Genomic DNA, 25,473 nt, shown 5'->3' on the forward strand with positions numbered 1-25,473 from the left:
ATCTATAAAAGTGATCTGATTCCTTCTTCTGGCCCGAAGGTGTACATGCAGGCAGAACCCTATATAATAATAATAATAATAATAATAATAATAATAATAATAATAATAATAATAATAATAATAATAATAAAAATCTTTAAAAAAAATTAGGTGTTATAGGTATTGACTTCATAGCACGATACTAGACAAACTTAAGCTGGGCTAGAATACCTTTAAAATGTGCTTGGCCTCCTTGGAAACAAACACATCTTTTATTACAATGCTACGGTCAAAACGGCTGCGGTACCATATTGACCATACTCCTGTTGCATTCTCGAGACTCTCTATGTGAAATTGGGCCGTCGAGGCATCCACGCTGAAATACCTGTGAACAGAAGACATGCACGTGACTATCCCTGTGTGTAGCACAGCTGTCCGTCCTCCACAGAGCCTGCAAATGAGGAAATAGGAGCAGAAAACATGACTATCGACAGCATCTCCCTCATCCTCCTGGTCACCCACAGAGCAATACAGGTGAGGCGGAACTGACGGGGCCATGACCAGGGCAAAACTAGGATCCAAATACAACTCAGAAAATACCAGAGGGACAATTGCCCCACCCCAAACTCAATTATTTAGCCCCACTTCTCCATTTTGCTACAAAAGCCTTCTGTGTTGGATAGGCTAATGCAAAGCAGTAACATTCCAGAAAGAATAACGCAGTAACTACGGTCACACTTTTAAAGCACACTAGATGATAAAACAACAACAAAAACACTGTAGTTCAGGAAAAGCCAGAGCAAACCTACCCCTGAAGCACAGGAGAGGAGAGGCATGCTTTTATTGCTGGGGTGTCTTTTCTCTTCCTCACACCCACAATTCCACTGTCACATGAGGTACCTACTGTGGGTACAAAGAATTAAGCATGAGGCATAAGCATTAGTATCTTTCTTTTTGTTAAACCTGAACAAAAATGAGTCTGTTTATACATTTTTGGTTGCCTTTGCTGCCTCCATTAGACTAGTACATGGCTCCTTTTGGCTCCCACCTTTCTTCCTAGCTGGCTGCTAATAGTCACCTGGAATACACTATGTACACTCTCCCCTCCACCTCTGTAAACCAGCCTCTCAGTTCTTTCAGGGAGAATAAAAAGTCAGGAGTCAGTACTTTGAAGCTTTTCCTTTACAAAGATCTGTCCTCACTATCAATAAGAGGAGGCTCTTAGCTCTGCCAGAGACAAGAAAGCAGCTCACTGGGTGGAGGAAAGAGGAGAATGTGGAGGAATGGGAGGGGAAGAAATCCAAGTGGCCCAGGGAAAATCCTGGTGAACAGTGTAGAAGCTTGCTTACACAAACAGTATTTCCAGGCTTGTTTTGATCCAGATCATGACATTAAATCACTGCTGTTCAATTCTTTTTTCTTTTCTCTTTCTCTTTCTTTCTTTCTTTCTTTCTTTCTTTCTTTCTTTCTTTCTTTCTTTCTTGTTCTGTGTTGTTTCTCTGTGTAAGGGTGTTCTGGAACTCTCTTTGTAAACCAGACTGGCCTCGAACTCACATCCATCTGCCTGCCTCTGCCTCCTGAGTGCTGGGATTACAGGCATACAGCACCACACCTGGCTACTGTTGAATTCTTAACTCACACACTGAAACTGCTTCTATTTAAAGTACACGTGCTTCCAAACTAAGTACAAACATTTATTAAAAAACCATTAAAGTGAATCTACCTTTACCCCACTTCTCAGTGATCTCAGACAGCCAAAACCAGTGCTTCCTTACAGGCATTTTCAACACCTAATGTCCACATTCCACTTGCAGTGTGTGTCTGGGGTCTCCTAGCAGCTGCAGGGCACACAGACTCAGCTGAGTCTGTCAGTGGGCTCCTAGGCTTTCTACTGTCAAGTGGCGTTTCTGTGTAGACACTTCAAGCTTTTGAGACAGTGGTGCGACAGCTGGCCTCCAATCCTCCAGTCTCCACTACCACAGTCACTGACCACAGACGCATGCCACCATGCCCGCCTTAGGTAGAGTTTTGAGAACACAAATATCTAGAGGGCACAATCACTAAACTACAATTAAGGACTGAAGTATCTTAAATTTCTATAAAGATTAATCAGCTTCCTTCTCAACAGCCTGTGTCAACTCTTAGCTAAAAGGTTTCCTTTCTTCATTATAAAAACATAATTCTAACACCCCTTTAAAATCCTTATTGGTCTCTGTAATAAATTATATCTCACTTGTTGCTTTAAATGGACTGAGAAGAGACTTGATACCCTATGAGCACATAAAGGGGGAAGTCCCCCTCAGTCACAGTCATAGGGGAGGGGAGTAAGGGGAAAATGGGAGGGAGGGAGGAATGGGAGGATACAAGGGATGGGATAACCATTGAGATGTAATATGAATAAATTAATAAAAAAATTAAAAAAAAATAAAGCTCATTAAAAAAAATGGAGTGAGTTCTTTAAATATGAGTGAGTCTGGGTATGTTTTCCTGACTCAGCTCCATGGGGATTCTTTTAAAGAGCACCTTTTAACTGTAAGTGAAAATCTGAACACAGGACTAGATTTTAAACTCACTACAGACATTCACTGTCGCATTCTACCAAGTAAACTGAACAGGGGACTCTGCTCCCTGTGAAAGCAACAGAATACACATACTGAACTGCACGCCACCAAGTGGAGCGTGAAACCCAGAATCCCACAGGCACAGAAAACACAGGTGGCATCCACGACAATTTGAGATCACACTGAAGGCTGTGGTTTACAGGGACCAGACCTACACGGTTTCTCTAAACTGTGCCCCACCTGTAGCTGGAACTACACTGAAGGAAGCTGCCAACAGGGGGAAAAAAAAAAAACAAAACCTGAGCAACAGGAGTAGCCCAGCTGCTTAAGTGAGTACCTTTGCAAGTAAACGAAGCAATTTTTGTGAAGTTTGTTGTGGACGTAGGTAGCAGTACCGGCTCAAACAGCAGAGACAGGGCGTTTTCCTGTGAGGAATGATGTATGTCCTGCAACAACAAGGAATAAACCCAACTTACTCCTCTCAAGCAGGAGAGTAGCGTAAAACAGCCCTGAGTAAAACTGGCAACAGCAGATAGGGGCGCTGACAACTGCCACGTAAACAGGGTGTGAAAGCCAGGGAGAGCGGGTTTACATGACATTAAAAGAAAGTAGACATGAAGGCCTCTGCTCCTGGGACTCCCTAAGGACCTGCAGCAAAACGCACACTTGTAATCTCAAATTACTGTATGTACAAGCTTCAGCAATTACCTGTATCCAAATAAGGCTGTTTCCTGAATGCAATACATACATATTTACTGCAGATTCATCTGTCCAAAAGAATCAGAGCAGTGAGGTTAAAACAAAGAGCCACAGAATCTCCTCGACTCAACACAGTAATATGCAGTATACAGTTCTTAAAAAGGTGAAAACGTTTCTACAACACTGAAATTGAATGGAAGATCCATTTTTTTTCCCACCTTCTGGGGTACATGCAAGAGTTTAGTGTTGGGGATCAAAGCCAGAGCTTCTTGGACATGGGATAGGCCTTTACGTCATAGGAAGAGCAAGCCTTATTAAACAAAACAAACTTGGCCTGAACTTGTAGGTTCTCGGGTGCTGAAGAACACACAGGACAGACATGGACATGTGCTCTATCTGAATGACAGCAACCACCTAGACAGCTTCAAGCAAAGCTATGCTCTCCAGCCATCTAGGCAGCTTTGTGTTTTCCTTACTTAACCCAACACACTGGGGAGCAATTAAACGCTGGCATTTCGGAAGGCAGGCTCCCCTTTCTCCATCATCCAAATGTGCTCCCTATGGGGTAACAGGGGTCTTCTCAGCCTGGGTGCCCACCTGGCCATCACAAAACCTAGCAACCTACAAACCATGGGGCAGGGGCAGTTCTGTCCACTGCCGCCATGTCTAGTTCTAAAATGGGAACTAATTGACACTTGCCTGACAATGAAAACCGTGGAGCTCAGGGATGCGTTAGGGATGCTATCGGCTCAGCCAGCATGAGATTGGTGGCTGGCCAGGAAGGAGAGAGTACTAGACACACCACACTGCTGACAGCCAATAAATAACTACGCTTCTCTATCTCACTGTGTTATTCCTTCTCTGAGTGAGGAATAAATTTAAACTCACATGCCAACGCAGCTGTTATAACCAATACATAACACGATCCCATACTATGTGTCTCACACATCAATCAGCTAGAATGTATTTCCTACAAGTGTTCTTCAAATGTTGCACTGTCAAAATAGGTTCTTTCTAGTAAGGAGGATACATGTTCCTAAGGAGGAATTCTCCTCCAAGTTGTCAAACATCCAGAAACAGCCAGCTCTCAGCTACTAAGAATACGACACAGCATGGTCAGGTCAACTGAGCTCCCGCAACTCAGTAACTCTGGAGTTACGACTCCAAACCCTTTGTGAATGTTTACTGTAGGCGGTCATGCCCATTTCATTTGCTTATTATCTGCAAAATGCCAAGAAAAACTATTCCCAAGGAAACTCAAAACAGCTTGCTGTGGTCACCTAACTTCCCTGAAATAACACCGCCAGAGGAGCTGCAGACTGAGACCCAGTTCCTGGGGCAAGCTACCCAAAGTCTTGACTCTTTGATAAAATTGAATAACGGTTCAGGGAAACCTAGTCGTGCTGCACGAAAAAGGCTTTACAGCTATAATTTTTTTGGCAGAGCTAGATGGAGAGGAGCCAGGGCCCAGTGCCCACGCCACTGAGCCACAGGCCCACAACAGAAACCGGAAAGCCCCCACCGTACCTGCGGCCCCAGGGTCAGCGGTAGCTACATAAACGATAGAGAGGTGATCCAACAGGGCTTGAGTGTTCTCCTCGGGCTGCTTGGAGGAGTTTTCCACTGCTACAATTATGCTCATCTTCAAGTGTAAGGCATCATCGGATCCCACATAGCAACTCTGAGATGGAAGGCGTGGGCAAAGAAGAGACATTCAAAAACGACACACACAAAAAATCTGAACTTCGTGACTGCATAGTTTTCAAAAAGAGCAGTACCTAAGGCAACGGCATGTTTATGGTGAGAATGCACCACTGTTTTCATTTTGATTTTTAAGAAGCAGGAAAGAAAACAGAGATCTGCTAACTACTGTTTTACCTTTAATTGCTGACACACTTTATTGTGTAAACTGCATTCCAGTTGCACCCGCAGGAGGCTAGTATTAGTGGTCTCTGCCTGAAAGAAAGAGGGAGAAGAACTTAAAGGGAGGCTGAGAGCATAAGCCGGCTTTACCAGGAACAGTCATTACTCAACAAACTCTGAGCAGCTACTAAGTGCTATGTGTTATGGCGTACTGGAAATATATTCTGCTGTCGCTAGGCTTACATTCTAAAGGAAGTAATAAATGAAGACTCCTAGCAAGGCTGGAAGCAGGTACGAATGTCCCAAGTATACATATGGATACCGCCTTGGGTCTGTTTAACATCTGGTTTAAACAAAGAAGCATACTTTTATCTTAAAGTGATTTACCTAGCAATAACCAACTTACTGCTTTTGGCTTATTTTCCTTTTAATATACGTGCATGTGTGAGTGTGTGTGTGCATGTATACCTTATGAGTGTTAGTGTCTGAGTAGACCAGGACAGGGCATTAGATGCCTTGGAACTGGAGTTACAGGCCATTGTGAACCTCCCTATGTGGGTGCTGGGAACTAAACTGAGGTCCTCTGCAAAAGCAACAATTGTTCTTAGCCATCAAGCCATCTCTCCAGCCCATGCCCGTTTGGTTTTGAAACAAAGTCTCACAGCATAGCCCTAGCTGTCCGTAAACCCGTGATCCTCCTGCCTCACTGTCCTGAATGCTAAGATTAGAGTATGCACTACTATACCCAGTCAACTTACTGATGTTTTGTTTTTCCAAGACACAGTTTCTCTGTGTAGCTGTGGCTGTTCTAGAACTCTCTCTATAGACCACCAGGCCGGCCTCGAACTCTAGAGATCCGCCTGCCTCTGCTTCCAAGTGCTGGGACTAAAGGCATGTGCCACCACCGCCAGCCTTGTTTTGTTTTTTAATGTATGCCTTCTTTCATACCACTAGAAGCCACTACCCCTAGAGTCTGACAGAAACCTCAAAAATAGATGTGCAAATGTTCACTGCCTGCCACTGTTAACATGTGAGAACTATGGATGGAAGACAAAAGTATAAGGAAGTTCAAAGTTCAAAGATCTCAGCCATTTTTGACAGAACTTCAAGAAAAGGAAGCGAGCAACCCAGTCTAGGAAGAACACAGCTGTCCAGGCTGGGGATGGGTCTGCAGACACAAGTCAAGGAACGTAGCAAATCTCAGGACCTTGGCCTGTATTGAGGTGTTCTCTGGCATGAGATCTCTGTCATCATCGTTACATTTATTGTCTGTCTATTTTACACTTCATGCCTCAGCTTACATACCCTCAGAAGCCTTATCTGAGTAACCACCCATCACTCACACATGGCCACCTATGACTTCACTCCCACTCTAACAATCCAGCCAAGGTCTATCCTCTCCAGCAGACCATAAGCACCAAATTCCATGCTTCTACCAAAGCAGCCACTTGATACATGGCTGATGAGCTAGCAGAGGGTGTGTGGTCACAGATACCACTGAGCTGAGAAAACTTGAACTAGGCAGCAACCTAGAGGGAAGAAGCAAAACCTATAAATCAAAAAATTAAAACTTGCTATGTGGGGTGCACTTTTGACCTGAAATTCTCCATTCTAATGGGAAAAACATTGTTGACATATTCGGAAAGTGTACGCATTTATAGAAAATTTTCCTTTTAATTTAAAAAGAGTTTTCTTCCCTATAACATTTCTCTGAATGGATGACAACTTAAACTTAATTAAGAACACAGTGACCTGGTGGGATTGAAAAGCTAATGTTCTGTTATTCTTGCTAAATTTCTGCATAGATGATTTTCATAGTCAGCCAGTTTAAGCAAGATGCATGTGCCCAGCAGAAGCATAGCCAAAGAAATCACTAAGGATCAAGTAGTTTTTACTCTAGAGGCTTGAAAAAAGTCTTTTGCTCTGGACTATTTCCACATACATCATTAGCTCTTTGAGAGTGGGAGTTGTGTCTAAACACAAAATTCACTTATGTTTCATACACTTTACACATGTAGCCTGGACATATTTTCACACGTTATTTCTAATGTAATTTTGCCAGTGGAAAAAAAACTGTACATTAAACTATCACACTTGTGGTGTCCTGTTGGGCCTCAAATTTTTTCAGATTTTAGAGCAGTCTGGATTTCAGATTCTCTGATCTTGGGAGACTCAAACTGTATCTCAGAAATCCACAAGGGGGAGCTGAAGTATGTATGTCCACACCACTGGTGACCTGTGGATTTGCCAAGGGGGAGTTGAAAAGCTGACACCGCTTTCCCAAAAGAACAAAATTATTGCAACCTTAACCTTAACAATTAACAACTAACAATCAACAATTGTTAATTAACAATTAACTATTACCAAAATGCAAACAACTGAAACAACCACAATGAAAGTATTGCAAATTCCCCTGAAAGAACCTAAAAGAGCCAGCAAAACGGGACAACTGTCCCCTCCTAATCCAAAGTACCTGGGCAGTTAAGAAAACCAACAACACCAACAAACAATTAATTCTCTATGTTTGAAACTTCCCACTGTGCATAACATATCTTCAGTCTTTTCTTAAAAAAGAATATGGTGGTATTCTCTTTAGACGTGGGGGAAATGTAGCTTGGAGGGGTCAATGACTTATCAGAGGTCCTGGAGGCAGCTAGTGGGAGGAGCTCTTTTGGCAAACCAGTACTTTGTGCAAGAAACCAGGATACATTGAGCTTACTCTTCCTCTGTACATCACAGGCCAGAACTTCACCAGCACACATATAAGATTTTAAAAGCCATCCCAAGATACCATACTCAAGAAAGCAGAAATGGTTTTAACCCCTTGGATACAGAGCCTGTGGTTTTGTGGTCAAAAGGAGTGCACGGAACTGGGAACTGAAGTCAACTCCGTCCACTCCGTGAGACATCCAGGAGCAACTGTGAAGTTCTGAGACTGTGCAACAAAACAGAAAACAAAGCAGTAAAGCCCTAAGTCACTCTGACAGCCCCCTGATGACAAAGCGAGGACAGGAGACTTCTCACTGCAGTCACCCAGGCCACAAGAGCAAGGCACTTGAAAGCCCCAACCTTACAAGCTGTTTTTCTCAGGCACTGTCACAGCTTCAAGTACTACATCTTTTGTGCCAACATGCCTATCAGTAGGAACATAAGTTCTGTACAAGCCATGAGGTTTTCCAGTTGGCAGCCCAGACACATGAGGCTGTTACAACCAGGTCTGCGCAGCAGTGGCCTTGTAGAAAATGAGAGCTATCCTGGTGTACTGCTCCTGGCACACAGCTCTCACCCAGACGCTATGACCAACTATCATTCAATGTTTGATGGACAGATTCAGCTGAATTAACAGAAGCAGCACAACTGCTTCTCCCTGATACTAAACGGTAATTCTGTTTCAACTGCACCCCTAGCTTCTATCCTCTGATGGAGGAAAAACCAACCAACCAACCAACCAATCAAACCAAAACATCCCAAAGGCCCCCAAAACCTTACTTATGTTGCCAGATACACTCACAAAACATGAGCACAAACTTACAGCAGCCTGGAATTTGTTTGTTTTGTTTTGGCTTAAAGAAAGGAGGTTAATCTACAAATTACAAGGTCAAGCCCCAGCCCCCTGCCGCATTACTCTAGGACCCCACGTCCACCCTTAGGAGAGAGTCACTGAATTCACTGTGGGCAGAGTGAGCACAGAGGAGGGGAGAGAGGCGGTTGCCTCCTATTTATTCACTCACAGTTAATGTGCTTCCTTAATTTAATTCCACAGTGGCTTTCCCACATTAAAGCTGCGAAGAGGGGACTCCTCTTCCTCACTCCTTTGGTTTCTAAGGAAAATATTTTTGTTCCAAAAATACTTCAAATTCTTTTCATCTAATGTAACAATTAGTTTAGAACCTAGAGGGGATGGGGGACACACACATTTACTGCCTCGTCCTGCCGTCCACCACCCCCCTCCCCAACACACAAATTTGCCAGAAACCTTGAAGAACAGATGCAAGCAATTTAGAGTGAGGTCATCTTTAGGTAATGAGGTGGATCAATGGACATGCAAGTGGCCTACATTGTGCAAACAATTGGCCCCTTCCCATTTGAAGGGGTTTCTGGCACCACTGCCTACCCCTTTACTTCCTGGCCACCACAAGGTAAACAGCTGTCTTGTCCTAACACACACACACACACACACACACACACACACACACACACACACACCATGATATACTGCCTTGTCTTGACACAGGCTCAACATGTTGGGAGCCATGTGTTCATGGGCTGAAAACAAGAGGCAAAGTCAGTCTTTCCTCTTCTTCTTTATTTAAAAGTTGGGGGAAGACACATGTATGCAGGCCTGGGGCACACGTGTGGAAACCAGAGGACAGACAGCAGGTAACCTGCTCTCTCACTCTCTGCCTTATCCCTGTGAATCAGTCACACACTGAATCTGGAGCAAGGCTGGCTGCCAGCAAGCAGTGCGCCTGTCCACCCAGGTAGAGCAGAGGGCTACAGGTCTTTGTGATGCTGGGGATTTGACCCCAGATCCTAGGCTTGTGAAGTAAGCACACTTACCTGCTACTGAAAGTGAAAGCCACGTGACAGCCTTGCTCATCATGGGGGTAGGGGGTGCGGAGGTGGGGGTGGGGGTCAGGGCAAGAGCATGGGCAGCAAAGCACTTCCTGTCCCACATGAGAAGTTCCCTCCAACCTGAGAAGGAACAGAGCCGAAGGCTGATGACGCCCTCCTCTGGGCTCTTGGGCCCCCTCAGGAATCGGCTGAGGGCAGCTCTCTGGCTGCAAATAAGTGGTATAGATGGGAAACCGTCCCTAAGAAATAGATCTGAAGCCTCCCGGGTCAACAGTGGGAGGTGACGTGAGTCCAGTGCACCCCACATCTTAGCCTGGGGACTCATGGAGTCTGGACACCATTCAGTTGAATATCGCAGGAATAAGCAGACCCACAAAGCTGTGGGGCAGAAACCAAAGGTAGCTGCTGCGCCGAGCACTGAAGGAGGGGCCAGTGCCTCGGAAGCCACCTCCTTGATAGGTGGCTCCTCTCAACTCCACAGTACTCAACAAGCCTCCTCACCAACAGTCATGTCCACCCACCGAGCAGTATGTGTAAAGGCTTTGGGCTTGAAAAAAAAAACCCCAGTGATGACAAGATGCTGTCTCCATCCTCCCCATCTTGGACACACGAGAGACACTGGGAATAAATATGCTCAGGCTGGCTGTCCAGAGAGCAGGGAGGAGCATGTCTTCTACTTCCAGTGCCTGTAAGACTAATGCTCTGATATTCCTGGGGATCTATCTTACTAGGACGTAAGAGAGGCTCAGGAGAACCTTAGGACTGAAACATTTGTCAGCACAGGGATCCTGGGACGGCCACTCCTGTTTGAGACAGGAGGTTCACTGTATAGACCAGGTTGGCCTCAACTCTCACCAGAGGGAGCCTTGGATGTAGCCAGCAAAGGTTCCCCAGCTGCCCACAAGCATGGGGAAGCTCTCTGGACAAGACAAAGACAATAAGGAAGGACTTCAAATTCTTTGTCTATGAACCCAGACCAATATAATCTGATACGGGTCTGTAGCCTTAAACTTCCATGCCTTGCCAGAAGACTGAATCTGAATTTGAAAGTTTTCCTTGAGAGTTTCATAATAGAAGGTTTATATTGGAAGCCTGTTTTAAAGTCCTGACAAACAGATTTTACCTGTGTGTTAGGAACTGGTTCTAAGCTCTTTACATGGCTTGATATATTCAGTAGCGATTTGATTCTACCAGGAAGAGCTATTCCACTTAATGGATAAACTGAGGCACAAGGAGCCTGGCAGTGATGGCGCACGCCTTTAAGCCCAGCACTTGGGAAGCAGAGGCAGACAGATCGCTGTGAGTTCAAGGCCAGCCTGGTCTACAGGACAGTCAAGGTTACACAGAGAAACCTTGTCTTGAAAAACAATAATAAAACAAAACAAAAAGCCAAAACTGAGTCACAAGGAGGTTAGCTGACCTGAGGCCACCTGCACAGAACCATGACCACCGTGCAGGCAGCCAGGGCTGGGGTTCTCCTTCTCCACTAGTGCCACCCAACACTGGATAGGGCAGGCTAGCCCTCGGAGGAGTGTCTTAGTGCTATGGTGCGACCTCACTAAGGAAAAACTCACAAGCTAGCCTCGAAATCATAGCTGAGGACTACGGATGGGGTAGGACAAGCAAAAGAGCATTCAAGCTTGGGCATAGTGCCCCTTTTCAGCCTACCTAGTGGGTTTTTCTAATATAAAGACCCAGACCCAGACCCAGACACACACACACACACAGACACACAGACACACACACACACGTCTTCACTTACCAGGAAAGTGGGACAGAGGGGAGGACATCCTATTGGGACTCTAGGTGAGAGAAGCATGGGAGAATGGGGAAATAGAAGGATCCAGAGGATCCTAGAAACCTACAAGAAGAACATTATGATAGGCAGATCTGGGCCCAGGGGTCATACCCAAACTATGGCACTAGCCAAGGACAATAAATCCAGTTAACTTCGAACCCCTACCCAGATCTAGCCAATGGACAGGACATTCTCCACAGCTGAGTGGAGAGTAGGGACTGACTTTCACACAAACTCTGGTGCCCCATATTTGACTACGTCCCCTGGATGGGGAGGCCTGGTGGCACCCAGAGGAAGGATAGCAGGCTACCAAGAAGAGACTTGATACCCTATGAGCATACACAGGAGGAGGAGGTCCCCCTCAGTCACAGACATAGGGGAGGGGAGTAAGGGGAAAATGGGAGAGAGGGAGGAATGGGAGGATACAAGGGATGGGGTAACAATTGAGATGTAATATGAATAAATTAATAAAATATATTAAAAAAACAAAAACAGAAACAAACAAAACAACAACAACAACAACCCCCCCCCCAAAAAAAAAAACAAGACCCAGGCACAGGAAGGTGGGAGTTCATGGGCTGGTTTCCTCTAGCTCTGTAAATGTCACCTGGTCCAAGACTATAAAACTGGGGGAGTTTTACGAGAATCCCTTCCCCAGCTCTCCTGCCCTCTCAGGAGGCACAATGGTTCCTCGCTATGAGCAACGAGCTAGGCTGCTGTGCGGCAAGGGTACCAGGCAGCTTCCCCTTCTCTGTGACAGGGTGAGTGAGTCCCCTTCAGCTGCAAATTGCCCTCCAGTAGCCCAGGTGGCCTGACTTGTGGTCAGAGAGAGTAGTTCACCCTAAGGGCGAGCATGCCTCAGTCATGTGTGCTAAGGAGTTTTTTTTTCCCCCTAATTCTTCTTTTGTTTTTCTTTGACTTTGTTTGAGACAGGAGGTTCACTGTGTAGCCCAGGTTGGCCTCAACTCTTAACCTCAGGCTCTCCATGGCTGAAGTACTGGCTCCCCTGGCTCCCTCAACTCCCCGCTTTTGAGGTAGGATCTGGCCAGAACTCAAGAGTTCTGTCTTCTGAGTGCTGGGATAAAGGCATCCTCCTCCATGTCTGGCTCAACCATACCTAGCTTTCTATCTCCTGACTCCTCACATGCACGAGGTTCAGAACTAGTCAGGAAACGGTGCCAACGAGACAGCTGGAAGTCTTCTAACAGAAGTTTCTACCATATTCTAATACAACGAATATTTGAAATAAAAAAAAAAAAATAATAACTGTAGGCCATAATTTCACAAACAGCTTATAATTTCCTTTTAAGGTAATTTAATTATCTAATAATTAGTTCAGTTACCATTTCATCAATATACTACACTGAATGCTGCTGATAAATGCAATTGATACATCGTGTGTGTGTGTGTGTGTGTGTGTGTGTGTGTGTGTGTTTGTGTGTGTATGTATTTCCAGACTGTGTCATTTATTAGTTAGAACATAAAGCTTGATATAGCTTATAATCTGGTAGAGGAAAACACATAAACATGCCTTATCTAAACTGCAGAAGTGTTTCAGGAAACTGCTCACTCCACTCAACTAATCATGTGGACAGTCAGGAGACCAGGACCACTATGGGGCCTGTAGACTTTCCCTATTTTCGATGTTCCCCCTCCATATCCTAGATTAAATTTTGCAATACATTTTTTAAAAAAGAAAAATGTGCCCTTTCCATTTCTCCTTTGTCCAAGTGTGAGTGAAAAATATTCCTTCTCAAGTCTTGTTCCCCACACTGGCTTTAGCACTTCCACCACTGACTGTCATACTAAACTGACAGGGATCAGCACCCATGAAGGTAGCTATGCGACAGCAGCTCCTTGGCCATCTTCCCATGGGGCTCCAGCACCTGCTCCTGGCAGGCACGAGGCTTGACATCAAGCTCCGACAGCAAAGGCGGCGCCAGTTCTGAAAGGCTAGTAACTCCTGGTCAGAGGGGTGTTAGACAGCACGCATCCCAAAAAAGTGTCTTTACCACAGAGTGCAGCAACGTGGTCACTGGTGGGGAGCTATCCCTCATCCACACACAAACTAGAAAATTACAGATGACAACAGGTATTAATATTGGTGACCTTTGCCAAATATGGCTGTGCTTTGTAGTATTTTTTTTACTAGCATATCATTACATAGCACACTAGCATATGCTCCTCGCATAGCACTTATCAGCAGTGTTCAGTGTGGTATTTTCACACACACACATCCAGCAAACACCGGTTAAATTCACCCTCCCTCAACTCCAAGCTCTACTTCTCACTTCTCTAGTTTTGTTTCCCATGTTTTTGTGCAAATTCATAATTTCTGCAAACACAAAATATCTTGAAAACATTCTTTTTAGACAATAGTGTGTTACCATGCACAAGTGTGTGTGCACAGTACAACTATATACTATAAATTCACTTTAATTATAACTTCTCTAGGCTTCCCATATTTTAATGTCACTTTAGACAATCATTGTTTTATAGTAATTCCAAAAATTTAAGTTCTTTTTAGCCTTTCACACAAATGGTTACTGGGACAACACGTTTCAAAAAATGTTTTGACCAAATAAATCAATAAGACATTCTCCGTGTGTGAGTAGCCTGGATTCAAGAAGGCATTAAAGAAAACATTTTAAAAAATATTTTTTCATGGGAGCAATCCCTGAACAAACAGCTATAGGCAATTAGTAACCGCTGAGAGGCGGAGAATCAGGCTTCCCCAGGGATGAACCCATGATTGGTTATCCAATACCAGGTGGTCAGCTCTGGGACCACACATTCAAGCTACATTAAACAGGCTCAGCAGATCGCACTTATATAGTCATGTGATATTTATACATATATAACCGTAATAATTAGAGAAAAACGAGGTCTTAAACTTGAAAAAGAGACCATGAAAGGGGTTGGAAGAAGGAAAGGGAAAGGTAATAATGAAATCATATATTAATTATTCAGAATTGCAAGATATACTGTGCTGGTTAGTTTCTTATCAACCTGACACAAGCTACCCAGGAATATCTGGAATAAGGAAACCATCACACCGGCCTGTAGGCAAGTCTGTAAGGCATATGTTTGACGAATAATTGATAGGAAGGGCTCAGCTCACTGGGGGCAGCGGGATCTCTGAGCAGGTGGTCCTGGATGGCATAAGAAAACAGGCTGAGCAAGCCAATAAGCCGCACCCCTACACGACCTCCACATCAGTTCCTGCCTCCAGGTTCCTACCTGGGTTTCCCTCAGTGGTCTTGGGATATATAAGCCAAAAAAAAAACCCTCTTCTCCCCAAGTTGCTTTTGGCCATGGAATTTATCACATCAATAAAAACCAAGCTAAGACATACACAAAAGTGTTGCCTTTTGGTCAGCTAGCAGTCTACCCACCACGCAGCTACACTGTGAGAGCACAGTCAACCTTGGGCATTTCCTGCTTGTCAAGTATTTCCACCTGGACCTCCTAATCAGACTGGAAGGAGCTGGAATATGCTGCTAAGCTGACAATTCAATTGGCCAAATCCTTTTTCCACTGTGGAGTCTTAAACTGTTCTCTATTTTGTTGCCATTAATAAAAATGCTGCAAAAATTTTTATTGGCATTTTTCTTTCCTATATCATGAAATAATTCAATACAGAGGAAAATCATTATGACAGTTACTACATCTGGCGAAAAAAATTAAAGCATGCTCAGTTGTCATTTGCAATCTTAATCTAATCTTGACTCCAACCGAGTAATTTAAACTCTAAGTCCTTTCAACAATTTCTAAAATAAGGCCAAGTCTCCGGCTGTGTTGGTAAGTGTGCTGAAGGTCAGCCCCAGGGGGTGGGGTGGGGTGGGGGTGTGTATGGGTGTGGTGAGACGGTGAAGCTCTGCAAAGCTTGGATGGAGCGACCGCTACATGTGCTATTTGGGGATCGCGGCTCAAATTGCCATTGACTCACCTATCTATTTAAAACTCAGGGGCCTTCAATGCACTACCCAGTGAGTTGATGTGGACATTCCAAAAATGACAAACTGGGCCCTGTCAAGGAGTGCCCCCAGGAAGAGCAGGAAGCAGAGTATTACAATAGGGCTGGGTGGGGGCGGGGAGGAGGATGTGGCAGAAAGGGGAAGGCCTGCTCTGAGGAGGATGAGAAGCTCAGAAGGAAGAGGCAGGCACGCCAAGCATGGAGAAAGTGGCCTGGCTAGGGACAGCCTTGCGTTTTAACAAAGCTAAGGGAGCTTGTACTTCTGCCTATAAGCCACAGGTGATCACATTACCAAAGAGACACACCCCACCTCAGGCCACATACACAAAAAACAACATTTCTATGAATCTCCTGTTTCGCCGGAAAGCATTTTTCAGTCATTCTATCATCTTGGTCCCAGTTTTTATATGACTTAATTGAGCCATGTAAAATAACTCTACTTCTTTTCTTAACATCTCATTTTCTCCTTAAACAAACTGAAGTTACCTGAAGAGGCATTTTTTTTTTTAAGTTCATGATGTGCTCACTTCTGTCTAGACATCTCACTCTTCAGCTGTGCATGACATGCTTTCCAGCCTGCTACCAGGAAATAAAAAATAAAAAAATGAAAAAGGCCACAATTGTGCCTTGAGTCCTGGCCACCTGGAACCCCTTGGAGGAAATTATGACCTCCTACACACGACCTTCCACCCTGGGAGAGCAACATTAGCAGAAGTAGAAATCCCACGCAGACAGTATTTAAAATGATGTTTTCCTTTTGACATGAGCTGGCAACAACGGGTCCACGAGGAGCATATGTGCACACAAGCAAACAGCTTCAGTGCGGAGATATCACAGTAGGGATACATCCTTAGAGATCCCATAAATCTTTCCTAGGTTTACATTCTGTAGGATTTTACTTTCAAGTATATAATAAGAGCTTTAAAAAGATCTTAAGAATTTTCTTTTCCTAACCCTGGCTGAGATAAGAGAAAGTGAAATATGGAACTTCTGGGAAACACTTTCAGATGTCTGCGCTAGCCCTAAGTGCCACTCTCTGACAAATGACCAGTTTTGTCTACAAACTTCGAAATCCATTCAGCACAAGAGTGGGGTACTGGCCAGGTGGTGGTGGCACACACCTTTAATCCCAGCACTTGGGAGGCAGAGGCAGACCCATCTCTGTGAGTTCAAGGCCAGCCTGGTCTACAAAGTGAGTCTCAAAAAACAAACAAAACAAAAAAAGAGAGAGAGTAAAGGTACTGTACTTTGTTCACAGCCTAATTATTTACTGGAACACTCAAGAAGTATCTGTTGACTGATGGATGGACAGACTGACTGTGGACAGAGCAATGTCCAAAAGAGGCTGACTTAAGCCATAAATCTCCGTATAAACAAAAGTGAAGGAGAAACCCCACAACTCAAAGAGGAGGAATGATGACAAGGCTGACAATGGACGAGGGTCACTTGGTGTGGGAGCACTGCCTTTCAGAAGATGGGATGGGAGCCCCAGGACCATGGGCATCTTCCTCACACCAGTCACAAGACTGAAGTCAGACTGGTCATGGACAGAGGAACTGCATTATCTTGGATAATCTTTAAGTAGGATACTAAAAATATAACTAACCAAAGGGAAAAATCAGACAAACAGGACTTTATCAAAATCTGTCTTTTGTACTTCAAAGAATACTCTCAACAGAAGACTCCCAGAATGGTGGCACATGCCTTTAATCCTAGCACTCAGGGAGGCAGAGGCAGGCAAATCACCTGCCTGGTCTATATAGTGAGTTCCAGGACAGCCAGGGCTACAACACAGAGAAACCCTGTCTCGAAAAACAAACAAATAAGGGGGGAGGGGGAACGACCACAATCTACAGAGTGGGAAAAACTATTTACAAATCATGAACTTAATTAAATAAAAGTCAAACCTCCAGGACAGAGAGCTTATACTTCTCACAAAGAAATGACAACACAATTTAAAATGAGAAAAAGGAAGAAAGAGGGATGTAGCTCAGGTGTCTAGCATGCAGAAAGCCTCTGGTTTGCTCTTAGCATCATACACATGGGCATGGTGCACACACGTGACTCCAGTGCTCAGGAGGGAAAATAGGGTGGGAGGTTCTAGGTCATCTTTGGCTACGTAGAGTTTCCAAAGTCATTCTGATCTACATTTAAAAAGCTATTTAAAAGTGAAAATTAAAAAAGAGGAGGGAACAGTCAGATAGACCAACACTTGGAGGCTGAGTTGAAAACCCCAAACCCACACAGGGCAAGGAGAGAACAGCTTAACGAAGCTGTCCTCTGACCTCCACCATGGCATGCATGCACCCCCATCCTACCCCATGCCAGACAAAATACCTCAAGTATTTAAAGGGAGGGCAAGCTACATAAACAGAGACTTCTTCACAAATAATACACGAGTGCGTTCAAAAAGATGCTCTTCGGTTTAGCCATTATGGAAATGCAAATCAAATGACTTGGCGCAACATCAGAGTGGCTGCTTTAAAAAGAGATCAGATGACAGATACGAAGCTTTGGCAAAGCTGATGAACATTGCTAGTGGCACTATAAAGTGATGTAAGCACTTTCAAAAGGTTTTGACAGCTCCTAAAATATATTACTTAACAAGTTACTCTCCTAGGTCTGTATCTGTGTTGGTTAGGGTTTTTTTTTTTTTTTTTTTTTTTTGTCAACTTGACATAACCTAGAGCCATCTGGGAAGAGGGAACCTTAATTAAGAAGGTGCCCTAATCAGATGGGCCTGTGGGCAAGTCTGTGGGGGAATTTGCTTGATTAATGATTGATGTGGGAAGGCTCGAGCCACTATTATCAGTGCTGCCCTTGGGCTGGTCCTGGCTTGCATACGAAGGCAAGCTATACAAGCCATGAAGAACAAGCCAGTGAGCAGCATGGTCTCTGCTTCAGTTCCTGCCTCTAGTTTCCTGCCTTGTGCTCCTGCCTCAACTTCCCTTCGTGATGCAAGCTGTAAGATGAAATAAACCCTTTCTTCCCCAAGTTGCTTTTGGCTCAGACTCATCACAGTAATGAAAGTAATAGAAAGTAAGATCCAAGAGAACGAAAAATACTATTCCACACACACTTACAAACAACTGCCTACAGTAACAATATTCATAACAGCCAAAACACTAACCACCCACAGGAACTGAAGGTACACGCAGGGTGATGGTGCCCCGACATGCTCTTCAGCAATACAAGGAAAGGAAAGGTGTCGACGAAACCTGAGTCCGTGTTAAGGGACCGATGCCAATCACAAAGCACCACTTGATGTGAAGTGTGCAGAAGAGACCAATCCAGAGACAAACCATGGGGCGTGGCCACTGCTAGGTCTCAGGCAGTGCGTACATGCAGAAATGATCTCAAGCTGGAGTACAGAAGGATTTCTGGCAGAGAAAAGCCAGTGTTCTTCAGGAATTTATGAACCACATTCCCAGTGCCCCAAATGAGTGTTTCCCTTGACTCTGGCAGAAGGGGACACATGCTCTCCATTGACACATCCCTGTGGTGGCTATCAGCATATCAAAGTCCATGCTGGCTTCCAGGCTCCCTCAGTCCCCATTCCCAAGCACCTGTCATACATTTCAAAGCCACACATCAGCCTCCTGGCCCCTCAAACCTCAGATCCCGGGTCTCTTTACACCTCTGCCCACTATTCTCTGCCTCTCCTTGTCCCCACTATTCTTGTCACTGTTCTTTCTTCCCTTGACACAGACCTGGCCATGTCCAGTCTTTCTTTTCCCTCTGCTCTGGAACCTTCCAGGTGCTTCTGGATGCTCTCTCTCTTACTCATAATAAAAGTCCTCCCTTATAATGGAGCAGCCGTTTGGACAGTTTAGTTACTAACCCCTCACATACAGCTACCAGTGCCTGAAGCAAGTAATGGCCATCCACAATTCTGTGACTATGCTAACCACACTTAGCTGTCATCTTTCAATGGATAGATTTTACAGTGTCACTTATACACCAGTAAAACTATTAAAATAAGCTAAAATGTACAAAAGAAAAAATGGCAGAAAGTAAACCATAGGTTAAAATTCCCTTTTCCCAAATGTGCATAGCCAGAAACATTTAGGCCATTTTTTATTTCTGGGATATTTGCATATACATAATGCAATGCATTAGGGAAGGTACTCAAGTTTAAACATGAAATTTAGTTATACTTCGTGTACACATTACATAATGGACCTCATATATACAATTTTTTAGTGTGTATGTGTTTTAAGTGTAAATGATTATGTGAGATCATGTGTGAAATTTCCTACTGGGAACATCCTATGTCCATACCCAGACAGTGTGAGATTTTTGAACATCTTCTATTTCACATTTTTGGGATCAAGATGCTCAAACCTGTATCTGCTAGAGCAGAAACAGGGATCAAGAAAAGCCAAGTCACTTATCACCAGGGCAGGCCTAGGGCAGGGACAGAAAACTGCCCAGTGAGGAAAGCCACGAAGCCTACTGACAACTCAGAGAGGTCTCAGCCACAGCCACCTGGTGAGGCGAAGGGAGCCTCCTGGAAAACTGGATCAGCCCTCACTGCTTTCATGGAGAGTGGAGCAAAGTTCAGATGTGATCATATTATGTAGCGTGCACGTGTGCATGTGCATGTGCGTGCTGTAGGAGAACATGTCTGTGCACACAGGTGTTGTATGTATGTCAGAGGATGATGCCAGGTACCCTGCATCGTTTTGTTTTTTAGTTGTGACGGGGTCTCTTAAGGAACCTGGAGCTATATGGTAGCCAGCAAGCCCCAGTGATCCTCCTGTCACTATCCCCACCATACCGTGGTTACAGGCACAGGGACATACATGCCTGGCTCTCTGTGTGGGTACTGAGAGTTTGAAATCAGCTCTTAACCACTGTGCCACCTCTCCAACTCATGACATGTGTGCTTGGAAGGGAAGGAAAGTAGTTCTGCTACATCCTAACAAAGACCCGGAGCCAGGCTGGGAAGAGAGGACAGCTACCATAGAAACCCCCTGAACTGAGAGAGGTTCAGTAAGGACAAACTACAGATGAGGAGGGGAGGCCTGGGGAAACTGCAGCTGCAGAGGACATGCGGTGAGGGCAAATGGCACACATAAGCCACCAGGGGGGACTAGCTTAACAGGTGAGAAGAAGGTGGTGTGCAATAGGACTGCCGATCCAGAGCCAGGGCTGGAGGCGGCCCCTCAGGAGCACAGTGTCTGCCTTTCATACACAAGGCCCTGGTTTCGGGCTCCGCATGCAAGGTTGCACAGGGTAAGGGCAGCACTGAGGAATGGGTGTAAGTTTGTAACACCCGAAGGAACACACTGAAGGGTTTTAAGCAGGAAATGATTTGTAGTTTGTAAAAAAGGCAGCTATGGACCAAAGCTCTGTAAGCTGCTAGCGACATGTGCATGAAAAGAGTTTTCAATTATATAGAATTATTAAAACATGAAACAGTGTTCCTTCTGCAGGGTGCGGTTGTACACATCCTTAATCCCAGAACTCGGGAGACAGAGGCAGGCAAATCTCTGCAAATTTGCAACCAGGCCGGTCTACATAGCAAGTTCCAGGCCAGCCAGAGGTACAGAGTAAGCCCCTGTCTCAAACACCAAAAAACCAAGTGCTTCCCTCTCTAAGCCATGACCAGGCAGGACAAGAAGCAGGAAGAGGAAGGGGGGGGGGGGTAAACATCTTGGAAAGTCTGTCACGGCTGGTGGCTCTAGAATGGGTCTTCCTGTCTTCCTGAAGAGCAGCCAGTAAGATTTAACAAGGCCTGTAAAACAGCTCATGGTCTGTCCATGACTACAGCTTCACTGTGAAATTATAGCCAAGGAAATGGATGAGCAAAATGGAAAGTAAAGAAACATGAGCACACAGCCCCAGTGCTTAACAGTAAAGAAACAACCATTTTATATGGCAGCAATAGAGGCAGAAAACTGTGGCATGGCGGCTCTAGGCTGTTATTAAGTATGTAGAATTGGCTACAGCTCAGCAGAAGAACACTTGCCGAGCATGAACGAGGCCCTGGATTCAGGCAAATACATGTACACACACACACACACACGCACACACGTACACACACAGGACAGAAATGAAAGAAAGGAAAGAAGGAAGGAAGAAAAGGGAGGAGGGAGAAAGAAAGGGAAAAAAAGGGCAAGGATTTCACTGACACTTTAAACGCATGTATTATTTCCATAGTTGAAGACTTCTCAAAATAGCCAGGCCCTGACTGACCACGTAAAACAGATGCGGCTGTGCATATTCTACAAGTTAGTTCAAAGCAGCTCTATTAAAATGACCTGTGCCTGTGTCTGTGAAAGCTGAATACTCTGGACCTGCGGAAGCAGGAAGTACGCGTTCGGCAGCGGCTCCACAGACCCTTCGGTAGAGACTCTGCGAGCGCCCACTCCAGATACCTGCAGGAAAGCGAAAGAGACACGCGGTCTGTCAGTGTGAGAATGCCTTGTCTGCACACAGTGCTGACCAGCACATCCAACATCAGCTACGAAAACCCTAAATGTTCCTTATAAGTAAAACTCCTGTCAGGGACACCTCTTCTGATGTGGGACCAACGTGTTTAGTGGAACCTGGTGAGAATTAAGCACAAACAACAGATTCTGGTGCTTGAATGTTTAGGCTGCCCCGGGTACCATACTTGGGTTAAGGTCCCTGTTCTCCGAACACCAGCACATGCACCCTTCCCAGTATCTTGACTTGAACAGTGATGTTGCAGGGAACTCCCCAGGGATGGATGGCCATACACATGGCAGTGTCTCCTGACCACAAATAACTCCTGCAAGAGGAGGCAGGCAGAAGTGTCAGAGAGGCCCTTGGAGCAGCCCTCACACCTGTCTGAGAGAAGAGCCTACTAGGTTTTATTCTAAAAAACCGCATGGCACATAGTTTTTGCTTCGTTCTAACACACTTCAAAGGACAAGCTACTTACATGATAGGAAAGGACTCCGTGTGAGGAGGTATTAATAAATAAAGAGCTTTCAATACTCCCTTCCTCGGTAGGTAAGAAAATAATTCTGAAGGAAGTTTTCCCCATCGCTGGAACGACCTGAAAGGAAAGCACCTCGTTAGCCATCTGGAACAGTGCGCACGGATTTTCCTTTTGACTGCTTCTGCAAACAGTTCCCTGCACATCCTGTCCCCTCCACCAACATCACGAAGTCCTGAGCCTCTCCAAACTGATCATCTGTGTCACCACGAGAACAGCTGCCAACTCAGGGCAAATAACTGCCCAGTTCTCCCACTCCAGACTGGAGTCCTGTGTCTTCCCTCTCTACTCTCTCCAAGGGTTCACTTGTCTTTATCTCAGGTAGCTGTTTCTATTTAAGTATGGAGGATGATGCACAGTTGTATAGATTTACTATTACATATGCCAAGATCTTACTCGAACCCAGGCAGTGTTTATCCGTGTAAACCAAAAATAGAAGGGCTCTCCGTTAACATTGCCTTGGTCTCAGTAGTTTGTGAAAAGTTCTTGACATCAAGCAGACATAATAATCAAAATAGCTAAGAGCTTAGTGACGTTCGAGGTGAGCAGAAGACGACAGAGGACTAGAGGCTGCAGCACTGCCGCCACACGAGCTAACTACAGCAGAAGCCGCATCCACAAGGAGCTCTGACTGACAAAGTCTGAGAAGGTACAACTCTAAACCCAGCACGAGGCTCAGAAGCCTCAGCATCCATGACAACCTTAAGAGCAATTATGTGAGCCTTCTCAGCCATGATAAAGCCATGCTAAACACACAGACATTACTACAGCTTTTAAAAACATGTTTCCCCAGTAAATACCCAGAGCCACCAAAATTATGAAAATGGATCAAACAGTACACGTAGAGCAAACAGAGAGCTAGGAAATGCAAACATGGGCCGGAAAGAGGGGGATAGGAGCAGAAAGAGAAGCAGTCACCAACACTCACCCTGCAGTGGACAGGTGGCACGTGAAAATGTCGAGCAGCTGTGAACACTGAGTTCACCACAACCTCACTGTCCCTGCTGGGGTTGTAGGCATGGAGAAGCTTCGCTGCAGGGCGCCCCAGGAACCTGGTTGGGGAGGTGGAGAGGCAAGGTGCTTGTGGTTACCAGTGTCACACATATTCACACGCATGCACTTATGCTAAGGGCTGACCCCGGGGTGCCATGTGCCCCACTGAGCTACAGCTCTTAGGCTATACATACCTAACCCCAGAGAGCTATCCATGTCCACTGTAAAGTTAAAAAGGAAACAGGGTGGACAGTCCTAGCCTCAGGGCCAGAAGCCTCCATCACCCTCAGTTCAGCTGTGTCTGGTGGCAAAAGATTACAGCTGGCTTGTTGACAGCTGGCATTCCCTCGTGAAGGAGGGGCTGGGGAAATTATTCTTTACACTTGCACGTGACCATGGGCAGGGGCTGGAGTATACTGTCTTTGGAGACCTGAAGGGAGGAGGCACTGTCTACACAGCCCTGGGGAGCTGGAGTGCATGCTGGGTAAGGACTTCTCGGTGAAGCTGCTTGGGCTACCCATGCTCTTGTCAGTAGCTCTTCATCCGTGGTCTGTAAGCAAAGCCAAGACACTCACTGGGTCCCCTTTGGTGAAATCATACTTTGCTTTATCACTGGGACTTTAGTAGGATACTGAATTCCTACCCCTTCTGGAGAGAAAAGTTCTCAAAACAATTATCAAATCTTATTGGAAATAAAACGTTTAATACATAACAGTTTTAAAAACAAAAATATTTATTTGTTTATTTTGATGTGCACTGGTGTTCTGCCTCCATGCATGTGTGTGTGAGAGTGTCAGGCCCCCTGGAACTAGGGTTACAAACAGTTGTGAACTGTCATGGGGGTGCTGGGAACTGAACCCGGGTCCCCTGGAAGAGCAGCTAGTGCTCTTAACTAGCACCCCATCTGTTTCTATGTTGTAAGAATTCGGCATATCTGGGTTATTAAGTGCTTTCATGTTTGTTTGTTTATAAAAACCAAACATACTCTGGCATGTACTAATGTATCTAGGGTTTCTAATTCAAATCAAGATCTATTTAGATGAGAAATTGCATTCACCACCTAAGAGCTGCTCTGAGCCTGCCCTCCTAAGCTGAAAAGTGTGTGCACAAAAGGTTATCACTGAAATTAAATGGTGGCACGTATCCAAGGAGTATCAGGGGAACTTCCCCTTTGTCACAGGACTCGTTAGTGTATGGAGATGACAACTCTGGGCAGAAGAACAACATGAGGGAATCAAACCGTGTGGTGTTCGGAGCCTTGGAACAAGCTAACATGGGCACTGGTCACAGAAACCCACATCCCTTCCTTAATGCCTATTTTAATTTACTCTCAAAATTGGGACAAGAATACCTTCATTCTGAACTTTTTGGTAAATAATTTATGATATGTTTAAGTGGGAAGAAAGGAAAGGCCGGGGTGGGGGTGAGGGTGGGGGGTTCCATGGAGCTCAATACAGTGGCTGGGAGAGCATTTGGGAGGCTGACGCTGGGGAAATCACAAGTTTCAGGCCTGAGGGACAGAGGGAAATCCTGTCTTAAAAGGAAAACAAAAACCTGTACAGGCAGAAGGCTTTGCACACAGCTTGAAAACCTCCTGCCAACCACCCAGTAATGATCTAATGGAGATGCCGTCACATCAAGGCTTTGGCTGGCGGCCTAGCGAGGAGACTATGGAGCACAGGAGGGGCCTCCAGCCCACCCGTCTGCAATGGGTCCGATCATTTCATTCTGACTCCTGCTGTCCATCACTGACTTCCCCAGCTCAATCGGGCTGCAGCAGAGCCTGCTGGACTGCACTCCACTCCTTTCTGCAGCTACCCAGATCTGCAGGTGTTATTAGTATGGCCCCCAAGGAAACCTACAGTCCAACTTAAGCAAGATCCTCGTGTGTTATGCTTGTATTTCTTAGACCTTGTTCCATTTTTTCTAGTAATAAAGATGTGCTGTTTATTCTAGCAGGATTGTGAGACTGAGGACAAGACCAGCCTGGGTTACTCTGCCTCAAAAAGGGAAAAGTTCACTTAAGCAAGAACAATATATGCATGTTGTTTCTCTCATA

At 45.1% G+C, this 25,473-nt stretch overlaps 1 protein-coding gene across 1 annotated transcript in view; it reads right to left on the reverse strand.

Annotated features, from left to right (window-relative positions):
* Tmem131l (transmembrane 131 like) overlaps positions 1–25,473 on the reverse strand; it is a 132,293-nt gene that overhangs the window by 36,121 nt on the left and 70,699 nt on the right. Inside the window, exons 5-13 of the mRNA XM_051157365.1 lie at positions 23,350–23,473; positions 22,365–22,481; positions 21,718–21,834; positions 5,118–5,195; positions 4,767–4,920; positions 3,249–3,307; positions 2,878–2,986; positions 789–879; positions 211–364 (exon numbers count right to left, since the gene is read on the reverse strand). Coding sequence (XP_051013322.1) covers positions 211–364; positions 789–879; positions 2,878–2,986; positions 3,249–3,307; positions 4,767–4,920; positions 5,118–5,195; positions 21,718–21,834; positions 22,365–22,481; positions 23,350–23,473 — 1,003 coding nt within the window. The remainder of the gene's footprint in view (positions 1–210; positions 365–788; positions 880–2,877; positions 2,987–3,248; positions 3,308–4,766; positions 4,921–5,117; positions 5,196–21,717; positions 21,835–22,364; positions 22,482–23,349; positions 23,474–25,473) is intronic.

The sequence above is a fragment of the Acomys russatus genome, chromosome 15 (assembly GCF_903995435.1).
Source record: "Acomys russatus chromosome 15, mAcoRus1.1, whole genome shotgun sequence".
Taxonomy (NCBI): Eukaryota; Metazoa; Chordata; class Mammalia; order Rodentia; family Muridae; genus Acomys; species Acomys russatus.